Source organism: Tenrec ecaudatus, assembly GCF_050624435.1.
Source record: "Tenrec ecaudatus isolate mTenEca1 chromosome 7 unlocalized genomic scaffold, mTenEca1.hap1 SUPER_7_unloc_1, whole genome shotgun sequence".
NCBI classification, from domain to species: Eukaryota; Metazoa; Chordata; class Mammalia; order Afrosoricida; family Tenrecidae; genus Tenrec; species Tenrec ecaudatus.
This window is the reverse complement of record NW_027457607.1, coordinates 1,085,890-1,107,910: the sequence shown is the minus strand read 5'-3', so window position 1 is coordinate 1,107,910 and position 22,021 is coordinate 1,085,890. Positions and strand designations below refer to the sequence as shown.

At 35.8% G+C, this 22,021-nt stretch overlaps 1 protein-coding gene across 6 annotated transcripts in view; it reads right to left on the bottom strand.

Moving 5' to 3' along the window:
• LOC142435900 (thyrotropin-releasing hormone-degrading ectoenzyme-like) overlaps positions 1-22,021 on the bottom strand; it is a 418,631-nt gene that overhangs the window by 126,935 nt on the left and 269,675 nt on the right. For all 6 annotated transcript variants that reach the window (XM_075539949.1, XM_075539950.1, XM_075539947.1 and 3 more), the window contains 5 exons: positions 19,632-19,697; positions 18,830-19,017; positions 13,377-13,465; positions 6,684-6,817; positions 6,525-6,580 (listed from right to left, as the gene is read on the bottom strand). In XM_075539949.1, coding sequence (XP_075396064.1) covers positions 6,525-6,580; positions 6,684-6,817; positions 13,377-13,465; positions 18,830-19,017; positions 19,632-19,697 — 533 coding nt within the window. The remainder of the gene's footprint in view (positions 1-6,524; positions 6,581-6,683; positions 6,818-13,376; positions 13,466-18,829; positions 19,018-19,631; positions 19,698-22,021) is intronic.

The window sequence follows — 22,021 nt, the reverse complement described above, 5'->3', positions numbered from 1 at the left end:
TCATGGGGGAGTGACCCCCCAACCACAGAATTCTTTTCTTTTCTTTTTAAAAAAAAAAACCAACATTTTATTAGGGGCTCATACAACTCTTTTTAAAATTTTTCTCAGTTTTATTTATTGATCTTTCTTTTTTTCTTTTTTTACATTTTATTAGGGACTCATACAACTCTTATCACAATCCATACGTATACATACATCAATTGTATAAAGCACATTCATACATTCCCTGCCCCAATCATTCTCAAAGCATTTGCTCTCCACTTAAGCCCTTTGCATCAGGTCCTCTCATAGAATTATTTTCATTGCCACTTCATCACTGTCATTTTGCTACTGTTTTGAATCAGGAGACCTCTGTGAAAGGGCCGTTCCACCCCCACAGGAGTTGCGACCCACAGGTTGAGAACCATGCTTTAATTCTTCTTGGGAGTATTAAGTCCCAGCTTTCACTCCAGGAGCAGATGGTGATTTCTGGCTGCTGGCTTTACCATTAGCAGGCTGATGAGTGATTACTATGCCACCAGGGCTCCTCGGAGGAGACATTTTGTTCCTGCCAAAGCACTAGCTACTTTGGATTGAAGGTCAGTAATTCTCCCAGATAATCTCAGCGTTGGGCAACTGTGAAATGTTCTAGCAGCTCCTCTGATGCCAGACAGGAACTTGGGTTCATTTTCACAGTTGGAGTTCCCACCTGTAGAAGAGTAAGTACCCAAGTGGTGCAAATAGGAAGCGTTCAGCTACTAACCCAAAGGTTGGTGGATCAAATTTATCCGGAACTTTCTGAGAAGAAGGCCTGGCTATCTGCTTTCCAATGGTACCAGCCTTGAAATATTGATGGAGTAATTTCACTCTGCACATGAGTACCTTTTTCTTTTTCACTCACTCTCAACTGTGGACTAGCCCCTCCTGATGACACGTTCAAAGTACTTGACGTAAGTCTCACCAGCCTTACCTCGAAGAAGCATTTGGTCTGTACTGTTTCAAAGACAGTCTGGTCACTTTTTCTGGCAACCCAGGTAAATACAATATTCTTTGTCAATACCATATTCAAATGACTCATTATTCTCCAGTCTGTGTCCATCTTTCTCATGCACATGAAGAGATTGAAAATATCATGACTTTGATAAGGCACACTTTAATCCTGCAAGTGACATCTTTGCTCTTTAACATATTAAATAATCCTTTTACAGATTTAATTGATGTCTCGATTGCTTCTTTGCATGAGTGTAATTGTGGTATCAAATAAAACAAAATGCTTCACAATTTCAATTCTCCCCACCACCGCCTTCCATTTATCATGATGTCCCTATTAGTTCAGTTGTATTTATTTTTCATTAGGCAGAATTGTGAGGATTTATTTTTTCCTTAGGGAGAAGTACAATCCATGCTGAATGCTGTAGCCTTTTATCTTTATCAGTAAATGCTTCAGGTCCTCTTGACTGCTGGCAAGCAAGGTGTGCCATCTGCATATGGAAAGTTGTTTATGAGCCTTTTTACAATCATGATGGTGCGTTCTTCTTGCAGTCTGGCTTCTGGGATCATTTTTCTCAGCATCCCCTTGATTGCCCAGTGACTGCTTCTGGGTCTTTCTATAGGCTCTGCATGAGCGCTATTAAGTATTCTTCGTAGAGTAATCCATAGGTTGTTTTGGGATACACAATCAAATGCCTGTGCATTGTCAACAAAATGCATCCATCTGATATCTACAATCATATAGTTCATCTCACATCCTCTTCTCAATCCAGCTTGAATTTCTGTCTTTTCTCTATGTATTGTTATAACTATTTTAAACTTATTATCAGCAAAAATTTACTTTCATGTGATATTATGATTTTGTTTTAATAATTTACACAACATATTAGGCCACTTTTCTTTGGAATGAGCAAATACATGAATTTCTTCCAGTTGGTTGATGGGGTAGCTGTTTCCTATAATACTTGACATGGATGAGGGAGTGTTTCCAGCTTATGGCTAGTTATTGAAATATCTCAATTGCTATTCTGTCCGTTCCTGAATCTTTTTTTTCTTCAATATTTTCAGTGAAGCTTGGGCTTCTTCCTGTTATACTATAGGTTCTTGATTAAGATGCTACCTCTAAAATGGTTGAATGTGACCAAATTTTTGGGTACAGTAACTATGATTCTTTCATTCTTATTTTAATACTTCCTGCATTATTAAGCATATTTTCCATAGAATCCTTTGGTATTTTCGCTCAAGGCTTGAGTTTTTTCCTTATTTATTTCATTTTGAAAAATGCTGCATGTTGTTCTGTGTAGGATTTCTAACTGAATGTTCATGCATATTCATCATAATGCTTCACTTGTCTTCTTGAGCGAGCCTATAAAACTTTCAAGTCAGCTTTTACTTTGTCTTTAATTTTTCCATTTGCTTTAGTTGCTCTATGATCAATAAATAGCAAGGTTCAGAGTCCCTTCTGACATCTACTTTGATGTCTTCTATCTTTCCTGTCTTTTTAATGACCTTTTGCTCCCTTCATCTATGATGCTCATGATGTCATCCCAGAATCATCTAGTCTTTTATCATTAATGATCAGGCAATGCTGCAAGGCTATTATTGAGATATTCTCTAAATTCAGGTGGGATATACTCACCTGAATACTCTTATATTTTTATCCTACTAGACTTGTTCTCATCTTTTTCAGTTTCAATTTGAACTTGCACAATAGCAATTGATGGTCTGTTCCATAGTTTGCCTTGTTCTAATTCTGGATAAGGATACGGAGCTTCCCTATCTGCCTTTCCACACATTGAGGAGATTTGATTCTTGGGTGTTACATCCATGTGGCTTTGTTTACAACTACATATGTTAAAATGAAGGTATCTCATGATCATTTTAAAAATTCATAATTATTGCTCTAATAACATTTGCATATTCCCTGGTGAATTTTAATAAATGAGAATAAAATGGTTTGTTTCAAGTGTTTAAGACTTCCAAAATTAAAATGGAAAGCAATGTTCTGACTCAGTCAACAAGGAATATAAATTAGGGGATATATTTCTAATAATATTCTAACAGACAGACAAAGGTTATAAATATTTTAAATATTACATTTAAAATTAACATGTTAATGTGAATGAGTGAAAAATATTCACATATTTTCCATTTTCTTTTGCTCTCTGTCTTTAAAATATCACTACTTGTTTTCTCATAAGCATTCTAAAACTTTCAGAATACGAGAAGGTACCCACTAAAGGGAAAAAATAAATGGAATTATTTTTTCAAAACTATAAATTTAAAATTTTTAAATAAAACAACCTTTATCGCCTTCAAAGTACTCTCCATTACCCTTAACACATTTGTCATATTTGTGATTCCATTCTTGGAAACATTAAAAGTCATCTGTTCGGATGGCTGACAGTACCTCCCTCATTATTTTCTTCACCTTCTGTGTCGTCAAATTGCTGTCCTTTCATGTCCCTCTGGATTCACGGACATAAAAAGAAGGTGCACAGAGTGAGGTCAGGTGAGTTAAGATGCATGGGGCCAGAGGGGCATGCTGTTTTTTCACCCCAAATTGGCACACTGAGATGGCTACCTGAGCAGGTGCATTGTTGTGGTGGCAGAACCAGAGTCTCATCTGCCACAAATAAGGTCTTTTTTGTGGCACAGTTACTCTATCATTTCAGAACCTCTAAATAGAAAGCTTGATTAATAATCTGACCTGGTGGAAGGAACTCCAAGTGGATTATGAGTCAACATTTTTGTCTTTTTGAGATGTCGACGGATGTCTAGAATGAGTTTTATCATCAATCGGCATTTTACCTTTCTTGAAATAAGAAAAGCATTCATACACTTGAGTTTCTGAAGCATATTTTCCAGGCAGGAAATAAAATTTCACAACTGCATCCTGTTCTCTTAAATTGGCCAAAAGAAAAACTGATTTCCAGTGATATTACTTCTACAAAAAAAAAAAAAAATTCACTGAGACCAGAAAGAACTTTCCCAGGTGATGCCACTGGGTGCGCTAAGAGCAAGTTACTCACCTACCAAGAAAAATGCATAGTGTGAAAGTTATGCCCAGTGGGGCTTTTTTCTCCATTTGGGGGGCGGGGGTTCCCCCTCTTTATAGAAATGTCTTTTTAAAGTCCTTCAGTTTTCTAAAGTAAACTTCCCTTTTATTAAAATAAATGGCATTGCTGTTGAAGTGTAGACTCTTGTCCTTTTTAACAGTATGGGTTCGACCGTCCTACAAGTTGGATGCACACACGTGCCCTGTTAATTGCTAGCAGCGTTACGTGGTCAGGTTCAACGACTTCTCTGATCCTCAGCTTCCTTATTTATAAAACAGTAACAGGATCATTCGACATATAAAAAACAAACTTTTGAAAGGCAAGGATGTTACTTTGAGGACTAAGGTGCCATGGTCTTTTCAATTACCTCACACGCATGTGACCATGATAAGTTGGACACTGAATAAGGAAGACTGAAGAAGAGTCAACACATTTGAATCATGGTGCTGGCAAGAAAATATTGAGAATACAATGCATGTGAAGTGAATAAACCAATCTGTCTCAGAAGATGGTCAGCCATAATGCTGCTTGAACTTCATCTCATTTACTATGGGCATGATGGAGACCCGCCCCTAGAAAGGAATAGCACACTTGGTAAAGCAGAGGAGCAGAGACAAAGACGTCTTGACGCTGTGGTGCAACAATAGGATTGGACATAAGAACAGAGGGGGAGCGCGGCACGGGACTGGCATGTTGTGTCCTGTTTTACATGGGGTAACTGTACGTCAGAACAGACATAAGGGCACCGACAGCAGCAACAACCAATCCTACATATTTCATAAGGCTTTATCAATTATTCATTAAATGAATAACTGTACACAGATTTGTGTCTGGTGCCTTTTAAGTTTCAGGTAATTGTTAGTTCATGATATAAGTTTTCTTCTAGCTACTTTAACTTTCTGTGGTAATCTATTGCACTACTTGCTTGTCTTGATTTTCTCTGGGTGAAATATTGGAGTAAGTGTATGCTCATTGACTTTCTGGATTTTTTGGAACTTCTATGTCGACTTAATCTTTCCACTGTATCTAAAACATACTTTAAAGTCTTTACATCATACTTTCAAGCAAAAAATACCTCTTAATCATTATTTTCACACATCGGTATCTAAGGAGATCCTCTCAATCTCTATTATTTCTAAATGTTTGCCCAATAAGTTGATGCTGTAATATGGAATAATTCTTAATTACCTGGTTGTAAGCAAAAAATGCTTCTAATTAAACAACTGTTTTGAATAAATACAACTGTATTAGACATTTTATTGCTGCTAAATGATCCTTAGTCTTAGCATTCTGTGAGCAGCTATTTTTGAACCTGAAGTTCCACCCAAAATGAGGCACTGACATCAAGTAACAGAAAATATTGATACTGGTTCTTGGCTTCTTTAACAAGGAAACAGCAAAGGCCAGATATAAATTTCTTTTAAAAGAACCACTGAAAGTCCTTTACCTTTTTTTAAATGAGGTTTTCCTTATATATATTATTATTTATTTAATGAGTGCTGTTTTCTGAAACCTGATTCCAAGCTTTGATTTTGCCTCTATCAAAGTAATTATCTGGGATTGATATTTAGACTCATTAGTTTTGATTAAATACAAAGCTCTAGGGAACTATATGCTTTTTAACATGCAGAAGAAAGTTGCTATGTGATGGGATGTGCACACTGTGAAAGCAGTTTAATGCCCCGTTATGAGACAGTGCCTAATGCACGAGACATCTCTAGGTGGTTTTCACAGTATCATAGGAGAATTAACATAACGAATAATGACAAACACTTAAGTTAAGAGAACCACTGTGTCCTAATCTGTAGCTTGTAAAATCAAATTAGTAAATTAAAATTTGCATGTGAAGCAGTACAAACAATTCAGAACTGAGCTGTTTTACTAGTTCGTCTCCAAACTGAATAAATCACTTGGGTTTATTTTCAAATTATTTAATTTAAATAATTTTATTTAATTATGCAAAGCATAATTTACTTTAATAGTATAACAAATTATGAAAAATATCAATGAAAATGCTACTATAAGATTGTTATGACTCTTTTCTTGAGATGTTTAATCTGCATTTTTAATCAAAATTTGGAACTACCTGTTTCTGAAAGCAATAGCTTTTCATAATGCACCACATTTTAAAAAGCTATACTAATCTATGTAAGAGAAAAAAACTGCTAACACTGAAAAGTGTAGTCTATCAAACATTAAATATGGTGCAATGGCCATTTTGTAGAGTTAATTAGTGAAATGGTGAAGCAATTATTAATCTCCAGAGTGGTCAATCGAATTTTCAGTAGAAATTGATCAAGCTTCTTCTGACTCAGAAACACCCTATGGCTAACTATTGATCAAGATTATATGATTATAATTCATATCCCACCCTCAGAGCACATGAAACAAATTATTTCAAATGATTACTCAAAACATACACGCGATTGAGTTTAATAGAGAAAGTCTCACTAGTGTGAGTCTTGATTGGGTAGTTGCATAGGAAAACACACCTACCTGGCTAGGCTGAAGGCATCGTCGATCAAACCTGCTCGGTTACTGACTGAGAGAACCTATGAGGCCAACCAGAAAAATATTGTCCTGGTTAGAAATTTAGAATTAAAATCCAGGGTTCACATCTGAAAACGGATCTTAAAGAGAAAATCCAGAATTTACCTCATGGTTCCTTATTAACTGTTCGATTAATAATCTCCAATTCCTTAGGTCATAGTTGACCCTAAAGTATCCGGTTTGATTGATGTTCCCCAACAACCAGCTTCCTTTGCCCAGAGAAGTGATCCTGTGGTGCTCTACAAACAGCATGTTTTTCAGAATGAAATAGATTTAGATGTTAATGATATATAAAGTATATTTTCTTAATACCAAGTGTAAAGTTACTAATAATTATTATTGCTCAATTAAAAGCTAATCTTTCACGTAATCATTTGCATCTAGGATATACTAGTAAATGTTTAGTAGGTTATAACTAGCCTCTATTCCTGATAAAATCCCTATCCCCTACACATAATTGTTTTTTCAACATACATGTGACCTAACATGTACTTGTGTCTGTGTGACATAGACTATATATGCATATAGTATGATTAGAATGAAGGGAAAAGTTTTGAGAACTACATTCTCTTAACGCGTTCAGTAAGAAAGTTATTAAAACAATCGAGCTCATTTATTTCAGAGTCATGGGTGTTCCTTGCCTCTTCCTTGTGCTTTCTTGGAAATACTATAAATAACAGATGATGCAGCATCATCAATAACGCCGGAAAAAGAAACTGCATTTACTTAAGACTCTAATATTTCTACACATAATTAAAAACAAAGATAATAAATTCTGCTTATTGGAATCACCTTGGAAAATAGTAACTTGATTATATTAGCCAGGTAATTCAATTAAAGAAAGCGAGCTGGTAAAAACAATCTTATAACTTCTTACACATTTAACTCCTTCAAATATGGTACATATGGAGAATGCTATTCATTTTCAATTGTTTCCTTATTTATTTACAAACCATAGGTCACAATTCCAATGATTTTGTACTTCATTGTGGATGCTTTCAGACCTTGTGTGTCCTAGAACCTGCATACTCTTTAAATAAAATATTTTTAATCTTTGTGCATAAATGTAAGGAAATATATGTAAGTGTACACGTATACATGTATAAAACCACTGCCATGGAGTCAGTTCTAACTCACAGTGACCCTATCGGGAAGAACGGAACTGCTGCTCTGGTTATGAGGTCAGCTAGCCTCATCTTTCTCTGAAGGAACAGCTGGCTAGTTTGAACCAGCTTGCAGTCCAAATGCTTAGCTTGCTATGCCACCGTTTACTATAGCATGTGTTCATGTTCTCTATCTACAAAGCCTCCAGGATTCAACAGAGCTTATGCTAAAACAGTGTCTCATGCCCAAGGGAAAAATAAATCATTTCCATGATAGCTCACACCAGAAAATGTATCACAGAGACCATGTGCAGCCCATTGGAGTCAGCTTCAGTCCATTGTCAATGTTTTTACATCTCAGACTCCAAATCAGGTTTTCCTATTATTTCCCCAAGGACGCATTCAAACATATAGTTTTTGAATGGAATCTCTTTACATAGAGTCCATCAGAAAATAATTCTACTACCACAAAAGGTATCGTGGACAAAAGTGGTCATTAATTGCTCAAAACTGGAATGAAGTGGAAGATTTAGTCCAAACATGCCAGCAAGATGAAGAGGCACCTATTACAGTCCACTAAAATATAATCCCAAACTATTGAAAAAATCTAATATTTAATGTTTCAAAGCACTGTACTTTGGCCACATTTATATGTAGTACCCGTGCAAACGAGGTTCAGACAGTAGTAATTCAATTGTCCAACACAGCTGAAAATAGTCCATCTCAGGTCTTCCACCATCTAGGCTTCTTTCTAGTCTGGTCTATGCTCCTGACACAACGTGGTATAGTGCTTTTACTATCATAAAATACACATTTTCACATTCCTTCTCTCTTTTTAATTTGAAAGGAGAAATATGACAGTTAAAATAAACTAGAATAGGGGCAAGAAAGTCATGCCCGACTATACATCTATATACATAAATGTTTAAACTTTGATAGCATATTCCTTTTTTAAAACCACTTTACCTATAACCTGATGGACAAACAATGGCCTATAAGGTCCCTTTCAATGCTACAATTCAATGGAAAAGAAATGGTATACATTCTCTTAGGCTGACAATTGATCTCTAGTTTAATAGTGGTATGCAGAAGGAAAAGTCTATCAAGTTCTATTTTAGAGTATGAATGATTTTCTCTACCTATGAGACTTTATAATCTCCTTTTCTTCAAAACTTCAATGTTTATCCACACAATTGCTATAAAGAAGCTTTAGAATATCATCCCCATTTTATGGATGCAATGATGACAAGAGATATAGTTAACAAGAAAATGTGGCAAGTATAAAAAATAAAATTGAAACATTAAGGATACTGTTTCTGTTGATCAACTTTGACTTTATTTTCATGCATCTGTAAGTTCACAATGATCTATTCCTTATAAAATATTAAAATCATGTCTGAATTCACAGAATAAATTGGATCTCCCCACTCCTTAAGTAGTCACTTTATAGGTGATAATATTTAAAATTCAAGCCTCATATCTGATCATATAATTTAGAGTTTTACAGGTTTCAAATTGTCATGATTTATAATTATTAAATATAATTTAAAAGTTATTTCATGCTCATCTTTTATATAAATCTCATGTGATATAATTGGCTCTTGTTTTTAAATCAATTTTATTCAAAAATTTAAATCTATACTCAAATTAAAATAATATGTATGTATAAATGATAAAAGCAATTCTTACCCCTTTTATGTAGTCTGGTCAGTAAAAAAGAAGGAAAGGAAATAAAAGGCAGCCATCTCCTGCTTTTAAGTTTGCCATTATTAAACTGATAACTAAAACCTGAAGGTTATTACTGTTCGTGAATATTTTTATGTCTCTGGTATAAGTGAAATCTGTAGAGAAATAATCCCTGGCAAGATATAGTAATACATTCTTAAATACCTTTTCAGTTCTAGTTAATTATATCCCTAAAATATTCTTCAAATTAACTAATGGCAAGCAATGAATTTTAAAGTGTTCTTTTTCCATGGCCTCGTGATGTACAGTGCATGATGAGAACCATAAAAAATTATGGAAGCTATATTTTGAGGGTCGGTAATAATAATTAAAATTTCTATTTGGAATGTTCCCAAAATGACACAAGTCTTAGGCCATATCAAAACACAGAGCAGTTAATACTTTAAAATATTTTAGTTCTTATCATTCATTTACCACCACCACACACCCAACACACACCCAACACACACACCCAACACACACACCCAACACACACACCCAACACACCCAGGACCAAAAGAAGAAGGTGATATATTCTTTACAAACTTGGCTGGCTGCAGATGAGAAGAAATGTCAACCAGGATAACAAAACTGGAAATACACAATAAACTCTGTGATAACTTAGGTGGACTTCCTCCCTAAACTTGTAAGAGAATTAAATGAGATAATGTTCTGTAGCTCTTTAAGAGTCACTGGCATACACCCAATGACAAAGTGTTACATAACTAAGAGATCGCCCAGACAGCCTAACAAAACTTTACAATTTTATCCACGGTAAATAAGGGTGTGCTCATGAGAGAAGTATTAAAAATAACAGAAGAAAATCACAGCCCTAGACCTAGCTCTTTACCTAATTTGCCAACGGACTTGATCCAAGTTACCATCAAATTGTAATAAACTCATTTAGAAGATGGGGATTAAAATCATATTGCTTCTAAGGGCTTCTGAGTCTCAAGTAAGCCAATGCTGAAGGCAAAGGTGAGAGCACTTCAGCACTAGTTTAGTGTTTACTGACCTTTCAGAGCCAGTGTCTACTCTATTCTGACTGTGTTCTTTCCTAAAATGTAACTGAATGTATTGCCTTCCACTCTTGGGTAAGCAAATATCCAGTAAATATGCAAGCTATTACATTTATAATGCCTAGATTGTTGGTATTTTCTCAGTGAAAATGAAAGAGAGAAAAAATTTTGGCTGTTTCTAATAACTTAAAAATTGACTTAATACTTTAGGTAGCGTTTTATGTCATCTTTAGAAATAATTATATATTTATCCAAAGGGCTTCAAAAATTTAACTCTCAAGAAAATATGATGATGATAATCAAATTTAAACTTTATAATTAACTATGGCCTTGTGTGAATATATGTGAAATAAAATCTTTACTGACCATGAAAAATTACAAAACATTGATCTGGTTGTTGTCATTAAAATTTGGCATTTTTTTACATGTGTTTATAACAATTGACCAATGCGTTTTTCTCCCTGGCTTAATGCAGATACTTTTCATGTACATTAGTTGTTTGTTTTGAATAAAATAGGAGATAACATATAAAAGAAGTTGAGGTTAACCAATCTTTTCTTTTTACCTAATTATAGTGTGGTGTCAGGTTTTTACTAGGCCTCATCGAAGTTCAGGACTTCAAGAGAAGATGGTGCATAGGTAAAATGACACTGAAAAAGGCAAACTAGAAAGATGACTTTTATTTTTAGCTTCACTGGGAATCGGTCACCCCAATTTGTGCATTTATAAAGCACTTATAAGGCCTTCAAGTGACATGTGGAAAACTTACTTGCTATTGAGTAAACACTTGACGGTATTGAGCAACCTTAAGTATTAAGTGTTACCATGTTCGTGTCAAATAGAGAACACTGCTGGGATTGAAACAAAAGGACACCTTACACTCTGATATGTGTGCAGTGCCTGACTGTGGGGTGGGGATGTGCCACTCACAATACCCCCTTCATAAATAGCATCCCCTAGAGTTTTAAAGCGTATACCTGTGCAGTTGTTCATAGCAGTTCTTCATATTAACATTGGTGATATTTAAGGCAAACATGTTGAAAGAATGGACTGTCATTATCCTGATTAATAACTCAAGATGAAGCAATCTCTCAAGTACAACCTGTATTGGTCAAGGGAAGGCTTATGGTCTTCCCAAAAAGGAGAAAGTAAAGGATAAAGAGGAAATACCTTCTCCAGCAGGTTTCCAGTAAGAACAGACTCCCTATAGCCCTCACCTTCTAAGCTGAGTGTTTAGGCTGATTCAAATATATAATCAGTAAGTACTTCTACATTTCTTTAACTTTCTCATTTCCACTCTACATTTCAAAGGGATATGTCGTAGTTTATTTCTGAAGATTATTATGTCTCATGTTTCTAAGAAATGTATGGAGGGATGGCATAATTCAAATCGTTGGACAATTACAACTCCCTAGTTTCATTCACCATGTAATAACATATTATGTATTCAAGTAAAGGTGCTTCATGGGGATAAAAGAGAATTATAAAGGAAAATAAGATAGTAAGTGTGAATTCAGAATCACGAAATAAACGCTAACTCAAAGCAATTAAAAGAACAAATTGTAATGAGTTATTTTAAAGGAGAAGAAACCAATAAATGTTACAGTCAGCATTTCAATGTACCACCACATTACATGTGAATGTCTTATATACAATAAACGTGAATGGAATTGTAACTCTTTATAATATGCAGTTTCATATTAAAATTACATTAACACGAAATTATGAGTAACCTTCACCCCTGGGAATTACAAGTGTTTATGTTTCTGATAGTCAGATTACATTCTGGATTCAGTACATTTTGCCTATATGTAGCCATGCATCTATTTTGAGTACTTAACTGTGCCATGTATGAAATGAAACAAACATTTGTTTATTTACTTAAAACAAAAGATATATGCTCAAAATGATGTTTATAGCATAAAGAATTAAAATACACTAACAGCATTGGTGAAAGCAGCAAGGGGAAAAAGGTAGAAAAATGTGACCTTCTTAGTGCCACTGAAGTGTTAATAGAAGATGATCATCGCCTTTTCTCCAACTCGCTGGGAAGCGGAGCAAAAGGAACCCTCATGCGGACCCTGCTGTCCATGAAGGACTTAGAAGGGACTCAAGTACTCTTCTGTGAGTGATTGCAAATAGGCCCCTCTCCTGTTTGGCGCCATTTACACACACAATAAGGAGCCCTGGTGGTGCTGGGGTCAAAGAGCAACAGCTGCTAACTAAGCGTCCCTGGTTCAGTCTCACAGCTCCTCTGGGGGTGAAAGAGGACACCGGTGTCCTGTGCGTGCAGGTACAGCCTGGGACACCCTAAGGGGCAGTGCTCCCGTGTCCGAGGACTGCTGGGAGTTGGAATCTATTTGATAGCACTGGGTCTGTGGGTAGAAAGACAATGAACTGGCTCTTCTCCCTGCACCTTGAGGTTTGACCCCCAAAGGGTGCACTTTGAGGACAACTCTAATCCTCTCCCTTCAAATCCAATAATTATAATTATCTAATCCCATGAAGGATATTGCTTCTCTGGTCTCTAAAAGAGATAGTCTGAAAATGCAAAGACAGTGGAATGGGATTAAAACTGTTGCCTCAGTTTCAGTTTGTGAGACACTGCTCTAATGGGAGTTCTGCTTACATTTTAATTAAATGTGTGATTATGAAATTATACAGTTTAAAACAGCTACGATGAGATCTACAAAAGCATTTAAATGTTTTCTCTTCACCATGAAAGGAACGAATAAACAAGAATTATATAGGCAGGGTGAAATTGGATGAGTCAGAAATTATACCGAAGAGATCCTCTTATGCTTTCTTATCTTGTAGAGGTGATTATCATTCTTCCATCTTCTCTTTCTAGTTTGTCTTTATGCACATTTTTATAACCCCAGAAACCAGAGGTTAAGTTGCTGAACAATTATCTGAAACCAATTGTCCACAGGGGAGAATATATATCTTACCTGATTTGTTAGACACCCAAATAATTGCTTCTGAAGACACATGGCTTCTATTTCCTACCACAATGGTTAATGGAATCTGCCACAGGTAGCTGCAAAATAGAAGAGTAGCTTTAAAAATACAAATTGGTGTTCATTTGAAAAACATGCATCTTCAGAGGGATTTTTATTAATGCTTTTTAGGGAAGCTACCAAAAACAACAATAAAAAAAGCACTCAGACATCAAAATAGATTCTAATTCATTGTTTCTATCTCACCAAGAAGACTGTGCACTCAGAAGTTTTCTGTCAATGTAGAAGAGATCTCCTAATAATATACTTTGCCAAAAAAACCCAACATGTTTGCATTAGGAGTTAAAAGTGGCTAAATACTACAGTATATATTGATTTGAATCTTAAAATAATTCATTTCTATTGTTTTAATATTAAACACTAGTGATTTTATGTATTCACATTTCACCAATTTCTCCTTATTTATTTTATAACTGTTCAGAGAGATATTTTATTATATTTCCATAAGGTTAATATGGCACACATAAGGTGATTCAGGCAAAGAGAATAAAACAAGACTGACAAGATCCCCCTAAAATCCATATAAACACAATGCACCCGACAGGGCACACCTAATGTCCTGCTGATTTAAATGAAATTTCCAAATGGATTGGCCAAGCACCACCGATACTTAATGTTCAAATGTGGGTCAGAGTTATAAAAGAGAAACATTTGATAAGGTTTGCCTTTTATAGTAATAAAAATCAAGGCCTATATGTTTACATAAAGTATCTATTTAATCTGAAAGGCTAACCAGTTAATGATAGATGATTTTACATTGCGTTCAAGCATTATATTTTATTTTCTTGAAATATAACCTGATTCCTTCAACTAATCATTGTGCTATTGCTAAACAGCTGGAAGTTCAAAGCTAACAACTGTCCCACGGGAGGAAAGTGGGGCAATCAGCAACTGTACACGTTTACAGGGTCAGTAACCCTATGCAGGGTCATGACGAGTCAGAATGGACTTGCTGACGTGGGCCTGTCTTGTTGTTTTAGTTTGCTTTTATCATTGTGTCATTGGCAAGACTTCACAACAAGCGAGCAATGAGTATTAAAGTCATATATTTTGTTTGTGATATAAGAAGCTATACTGTGTCAGCTTCATAACTGGAGAGCGACTGAAGAACTGAGAACCAGGGGAGACGCCGAGTGACTGATCATAAAATGGGCGTCTTTCTGGAGATTTGGGAAGAGCAGTGCTGAATCGGTCCCTCTACACATAATTGTTTTACGTGTCACAGAGTTCATTTCTCACACTCACAATTAATACATGGGAATTCATCAAGAGTAATATGTCAGATGGAAAAGAGGAAAATTCATTATGTCATAACAACTGCTATCCCCAAAGTCAAAAGTCAAAAGGCCATCCTTGACATTCTGAATTTTAAATGATAAGCTGAACTTAATCAGAGAAACATTTCTGAGTGCCAACCATGTGAAGGTACCCTGTTACACTGTAATTGACTCCACATAATCCATCATGAAAGAACCAATTTATTGTTGCCTAACCTGGTTCTTTGGATAGAAGTTAGTGAACAAAACAATTTATGTTCCTTAAGAGAGGCCTCGACGCATGCAATGAAAAACATGTGATAAATATATGACAATGGACACACCGTGGGAACATCACAGCCAGATTATTTTATTATTTTTTAAACAGCATCCCTCACCAAAGATAATTAATCTATTTTGGTTAATTGAAAAAATAAGTTAAGAGGCAATAGTACCTGGATCTAATCTAAATGCTGGATCTAATTTTCAATTTAAAACACAAGTTTATTTTTTGTGTGTACTTGCAAACAATAGATATTGGAGACATTCAATTAATTACTCTCTGTAATTAGACCGAAAGGAACTGGGTGGAGTATAAGTAAAATGAAAGACCAAATCAATTTCTCTGTAAGACATAGACTAACTTTATGAACAAGACTTTATAGGTGTATATCTTCCACATTGAATTGACGATCTAAATTGTGAAGCCAAACAGATATTAATTAAAAAGCAAACAATATATACGACTAAAAACATCTAAAGACCCTCTAAATAAGTCTAAGACTCTAGTAGTATGTAATATTTCAAAAAGTGATTAGAAAAAATTAATGTGTGTAGTTAGATTATGTTCTTGTTGTTTCTGTTTAACTGATCATATGGATATCATATTTTAAGTAACAATAGAAAATTTTCAAAAAATATATCCCTTTCTTCAGTAGTTCTTAAGAATTCTGATTGTACTAACATGGAAAAGAACTGGTACGTTTTAAAAAGTGGAATGAGAAAAATCACACCCAGGAGTTGCTACTAACATTCACGAAGCATTGATGCACACAGGGAAACCTTCCGGAGACTGCTGCAGGTGGGGCCCATAAGGAAAGGGTGAGTGTGCGGACACACAGAATGCCCTGTCGCCCAAGACTCCCAGGAGGTGCCCCATGCTTCAGGTGGTATTAGTTAACAGTGAAATGTATTAAATTTATAATGAAATGAAGGAAAAACAAACTACGAAAATTCACAACTTCCTGTGTACCAAAGTCCTACCAAGGATTTTATGCACTTAAACACATTACTAAATATATGCAATTGTTAGAAATAGCAAAGATTCATTCTTCCTCTACTTAACAGCTAGGATGTACATTTATTACATATGGAAAAATAATTACATTACACATTTAAAATGTTCCAGGTAAGAGGTAATGATAATTGTCCCACAGAACAGTCATGGCAAAGCGAAAGTCATGATCAGTAAAGCTGGGTGCTTTGGGACCTACGGCTGACCTGTAGAGTGGGGGGCCTTTGGCCACTTAACTGGGTTTGCTGATGCACAGAGCTGGAGCTAAGTGCTTTGGGCTGAACCTTACACAGGAGTGCCATGCTTGCTGGGTCTTTGTTATCACCTGGAAGAGAACTTGGTGACTTCTCCTGACAGGACAACCATGTCCTATATATTTTTCACCTTGATTGTATGTAACCTGTAAACTTCCTTAAATAAAACCCTTTAATCTCAAATATTGTCTGTGAGTTCCCAGTTGCCCCTCCAATGAACGATCCAAGTCAGTAGCTGAAAAGTCGAGAGCCGTGGGAAACATTTATTTTAGCACGTCAGCAATGTCTCTTCTAGAGACCTCGGAAGGCTTGTACAAGGAGCACACAGACTTGATTTTCAAGATTTAACTGAACATTAATATAAATTAAGCAATAATCTAAGTGGGGAATAGTAAATTCTCATCTAGAGATGGATTCTGTCCTACTAGGAAAATTATTTTAAATAATAGAATGTCATGTATATATTTTTTTTTGCTCTGTTTGCCATTAAATGGATTCTGACGCATGGTCCTCCAACAGGTCGGGGTACAACTGCCTTAGGGTTGTCCCGGTCTGCTGTCTTAATGGGAGCACACTGCTCCCCCTTTCTGCCAGGGAGTGGCTGGCAGCTTCGACATGCCATCTTTGCTGGCGGCTGAGCACTTTAACACTACGCCACCAAGGGGATTTTAATTTTCCTCAACATTTTTATATACCAATTTCTCAGATTCAGAACCATCCAGGTGGTTTTATAATGCCAGCAGAAGCTAAGCGCTCTGTGCTAAAACTGCTTACTCATGCTGAGAGACTTTCCCCCGTGAAGAGCCAGGCTCCTGGCTGACACCTCTGATGCAGGTTATGGGCTGGCAGAGTATTTTTGTTCAATATTTGTTCTGTCATCTGGGTGTCCTTTCTGTTTTTCTGCATCGGGGAGGCCTGTGTCAGACTGTTCATTCTCAAAGGCATGGCCCCAATCTGGCTTCGCCACAGTCAAGTCGTTTTTGTGTACTTCGTGGTCCAAGCCGAAGCGTGTTTCGCCTGGGGCCAGACGGTGGGTGATCAGGGCAGCCTTTGACAGCTGTGGGGACCCAGAGAAGGGGACGAAGCAGTGACAGGCAGATCCCAACAGGGTGAAGGGAGGAGTGTTATTCTGCGTGCTCGAGGAGTTTAATTGCAAAAGGCAACTCCTCATACCTGGTGAAGGCCTCTCTCTACTTGAGCCTTTAACCTCCATGTGCCCCCATCTTGACGAGAGTAGAACAAACTGCAAAGTCAGCAGTTTGAAGCCTCCAGCTCTTCCGCTGGAGAAAGAAGGGGGTCCTACTCCCAGCCCCAGCCACAGTCTCAGAAACTCCCAGGCTAGTTCAACCCTGTGTTTAGGGGGGCTAGGAGTCGCCATCAACCTGATGGCGCAGAATTGGGTTTTCATCTGTATGGCAGCAGACCTGCAAGTCTGTCCCCGGCAGCATGGCTGGGTGAGAACCCAGGGCCAATCTTTCCATTCTAACTGCTGTGGAGCCCAGCTCCTTCCTACACCTATAGTATCGTATCGTATACTATAGTATCGTATCGTATTGTATAGTATAGCTGCTGTACCAGTATTTATCTCAATACAACAGTGAAGACTTCATGTTTTCTTAAATGGAGTTCCAATATCAGCCACCAGAAAATGTTCATGAATCTCCCTAACACTTTTATTCACATCAAGCTAACTTGGAGATGCTATCCATTCATATAAGTTTAAAATATTCCCCACCAATCCTACATAATAATGGATGATGAAGTCCAGCATCCTAATTTCCCAAGGTGATAGGACACAGCATGAGTAAACTAATATGAGCACTTCTATTTACTTATTACTTTTGATCTCTATACTTGCCCTCCCTTCACCCCTCCAATCCCTTACCAGGGCATTCTATATATAAATTTAAAAACTGCCTGATTTGAAGTGTACTTTCTTACATTGACTCAGTCTTTACTGAAACAAAGTAGTAAAAATAAACTAGAAAAATTGGATAGAATGTTTATATTCTGAATTTTAAGTAATTAAATGGGTTCCCCAATGTTAAATATATAGCAAATCAAAATTCAGGTGTGTTTTCTATAGTTTTAAACACCACATTTGAGGGAAAGAGAATATATTTTCATATTGCCACTTCTACTTAAGATCACCTTAAGGTATTTATTTAGTTTTTGAGTTTTGTTAACTAGGATAATATTTATTATCTAAATACTTTTGATTTGGTTTTCTAGATTGATCCCATTCAATTCACAACACACCTTAACTTTCTTAAAGATGATTAAAAAATATTATAACAAAAAGTAAAATATCATATCTCACATTTAAAATGATTAGAATAATTTAAAATAGTCTTCAATGAAATACCATAAGTGTGCTCATCAATCAGGGGTTAAAATATGTAAGGTATCGGCAGTAAAAGGAATCAAAAATACCATATGGAAATAAAGAAATAAAAAGAGTCTTAACTTATATTTCAGAATTATGTTGTCAAAATTATCTTAAAATATTAAAATTAAAAGGTGAATGGAAAAAAGAAAAGTTCCTATATTCATGTTAAATTAAAAGAGAGTCAGTGGTACCTGCTGTTTCGATGTTCAAAGGTTTTGGTCTTAGCACTTATATCATAAATGAAGCGTTGCTGGGTAATGGTTACCCTCTTTTCGGCTGTTGCATTTCCCAAGATGGTGATAACAGGATAGCCCTTCTGGAGCGTCCACTGATCCATGACTTCTTGTATATTTACATATTTTCCATTCCTCTTCAAAGCCTTTAGAACCCAAATTGGATAAATGAGCTTTATAAGCATGAATTATACATATAATTATATTAAATCATTTTCACTTTTACCTTTAATATTTACCTAAATATGAAACATTTCAAGATCAGTGAAGCTAATATAATGTGTTACTAAAATTAATTTTCTCACCTTAAGTTAGGCTTCATGCATATATATATGGAAGTTTCATTAGCATTAATTTTTTTTACATAATGGAGAATAAAATACATTTTACTGGTAAAGTAAATACATGCAGCATCATTAAATATCCCCAGTGTGTCTAGTTGGTATATTTAAATATTTGTCATGCACACAAGAAAACATATTTCCTTAAAAACTTGCAGTATTTCTCACTTTAGCATGACTCACTTCCCAAATATATTAAAATTGTACTCCATAATTATTATCTTTTTAAAGTATGAATGGCATCAATAACATTAAGTACATTTCAATCCCATTGTATTTTTATTACATTTTATATAGCTCATTACTATACATTTATAAATAATATGCGACAAAGGAAATAAAAGCTCAAAATGAAAACATACTGTCAGCGTCAATAAAAGTTACCAATGGTTTGGGTTCTTTTTCTTCCTATACTTTACCTCTGAGAAGGCATTCCAGAGATCATTTCTGGCTGCGTTGCCATACTTATGAATGGTTAAATAATCCTACAAAGAAAATAAGATTTGAATTACAATTTAACTGCTAAGCAATTACCAGTTAATATAATCATTTCTCAAATCAAATAAACAATTCTATTTGCTGTGCTTATATTGATACAAAGAGAAATACTCATAAAGGTTTATAAGAATTAAATTTTAAACTATTCAAAAAAACTTAAGCATAGCATATTTTCTAATTAAGTATCAAATAACTTTAATCTTTAAAAATTATTTTTGAGAGTTGAATCATTTATAGATTTGGGGGGGTCAAAAAACATCCCTTCATTTATCATGTCAACCTTGGCTTTTTTAATTAAATTACCTCCCCAGTGTAATATTTTGGGAAACCTTGCCCATCAGGATTTTAGACTGGAATCTAAAAAAATATTTCATGGGATAAGAACAACTCTGACAATAACAAATCTTTACTGCGGTGGATGTCTTTCGAGTTCAGATTCCATGGAAGAGTATAAAATGAAAGCAATGTGTGGTTTTGTGTGACCCTTATCAGAAGGCCTAACTAAGAAAGATTTGGTCAAGTGGGACTGGCTGATTTTTGTCTACGTAGCCAGTGTAAATGAGTCCCAATGGCCTTCTGTTAGTCAAACAGGTAAGAGGTATCACTTTGCCCAAAGAGGACTGTTGTCACAGGCTTTCTAGTGCGAAGGTGCCTATTATCACAGAGATAAACATTGCTTTTCATTGACTTGATGAAAAAGTATTATTAAAAAGAAATTTTATCCTGGTCTAATATTTTTTTAATTTAGGAATTCCCAACTATTAGTTAAACCTACACACTCTCTTTCTAATTTAAGCCTTCCTCCTCTCTGGGAGGCATGGATGCATCGCGGTGAATGCGTCCTCAGTTATGACGACTGGGCACTTAGTTTTCCGATGTCGAAGTGGGAGAAGGAGAAGAACATAGATGATGTTAAGCAAAGTGTCTCATTTGAGATCCTTTCAGCCCTAGAACTTGGAGGTAACAGGCAAATGCTTAATTTACATGCCAGTTCTGAAACTGGGGGAAAAATGCTGCCTCCATTGAGAACTTTATGTAAAGTGGGATGCTTTGGAGATAATTAAAGTTGTAGAAGCAGATTTTCTGAAATACAAATTGTAGCACCTGTGACAGATTGAGCTTTTGTGGGCAACTCACATGTTCAGATGGCACCTCCCACTTAATCAGACGCCTGGAGAAGCAACATCCACACTGACTTAGCAATGACAGATTTATCATCAAGATGCTCTGGACAACTTTACTGCGAATTTAGATCTCCAAAGAACTAATCTGAACCTGGAGTTTAGCTTTGGGTAGGAGAGCTATATGAAGCACTCTCTATTTGAACCCTGGGACTAGGATTTAAATCATTTTCTGATTAGGTGTTAAAATTATTAGAAATTTTGCTTTTAATTTGTTTGTGTGTGTATCTTGGGGGAATCTCTTGAATACACTGAAAAACAATGGACATTGAAACTTATAAATGTATGTGAAACATCTATTTAAATGAGAACTATTATTGTTGAGTTCTGTTTATGCAGAGGTATTGGGATAATAAAAGAGAGGCAGCAAAGGGACACCGACGGATCTGGAAAGGACCGATGCAGGAATACAGGTTTCCCCTTGGGGTGGATCAGAATATCTACAGTCAGTCTACCATGAGATCGGTTGGATCTTAGCTTGATTTTGATCATTAGCTCAATGTCTTTTTTACTCTCCCAATTCTGTATAAGGCTCCAATTTGTTTCTAACAAGCTGAAATGGCAATCAGTCAGGATTAAGAAGGGGGTCTTCATATGCCAGGCTGGATATTCAGGATAGAAATGGTATGTCTTTGTTGGAATCCCATCAGCTTCAATATTCATGGCATTGGAATTCTTCAGATTTCAACTGTCTTTCCTCCCCAAACACATATTCTTTAGTTATCCCAGCCTTTCTCTTATACAACAACGATATACATATGGAAATATATTCTTAGTCTTTGGAGAATTACAAAGAAAATGTGAGGATCATGCCTATTAAAAACCATATCATCTATTTATTCTTTTATTTCCATGAATTGTATAATGCACTTAGTATAGACCAGGAAGGTTTCGTGGGAATGGAGGAACAGTGATGGGCAAAAGGTCGTTGAGAAAAAAATGTAAATAACAAGATGCAATTTGAGTAGGTCCCTGTGACTGAAGCTGTGAAAGTCTTGGACCAAAAATTACAGAGCCAAAGCAATTCCAATGGTTGGTGCATGTTTACATCGAACGACTTTAAGTTCTATTCTAACCTACCAGTAAATGAATATGACAATGATTGGATAAGAAATTTATTAATAAATATA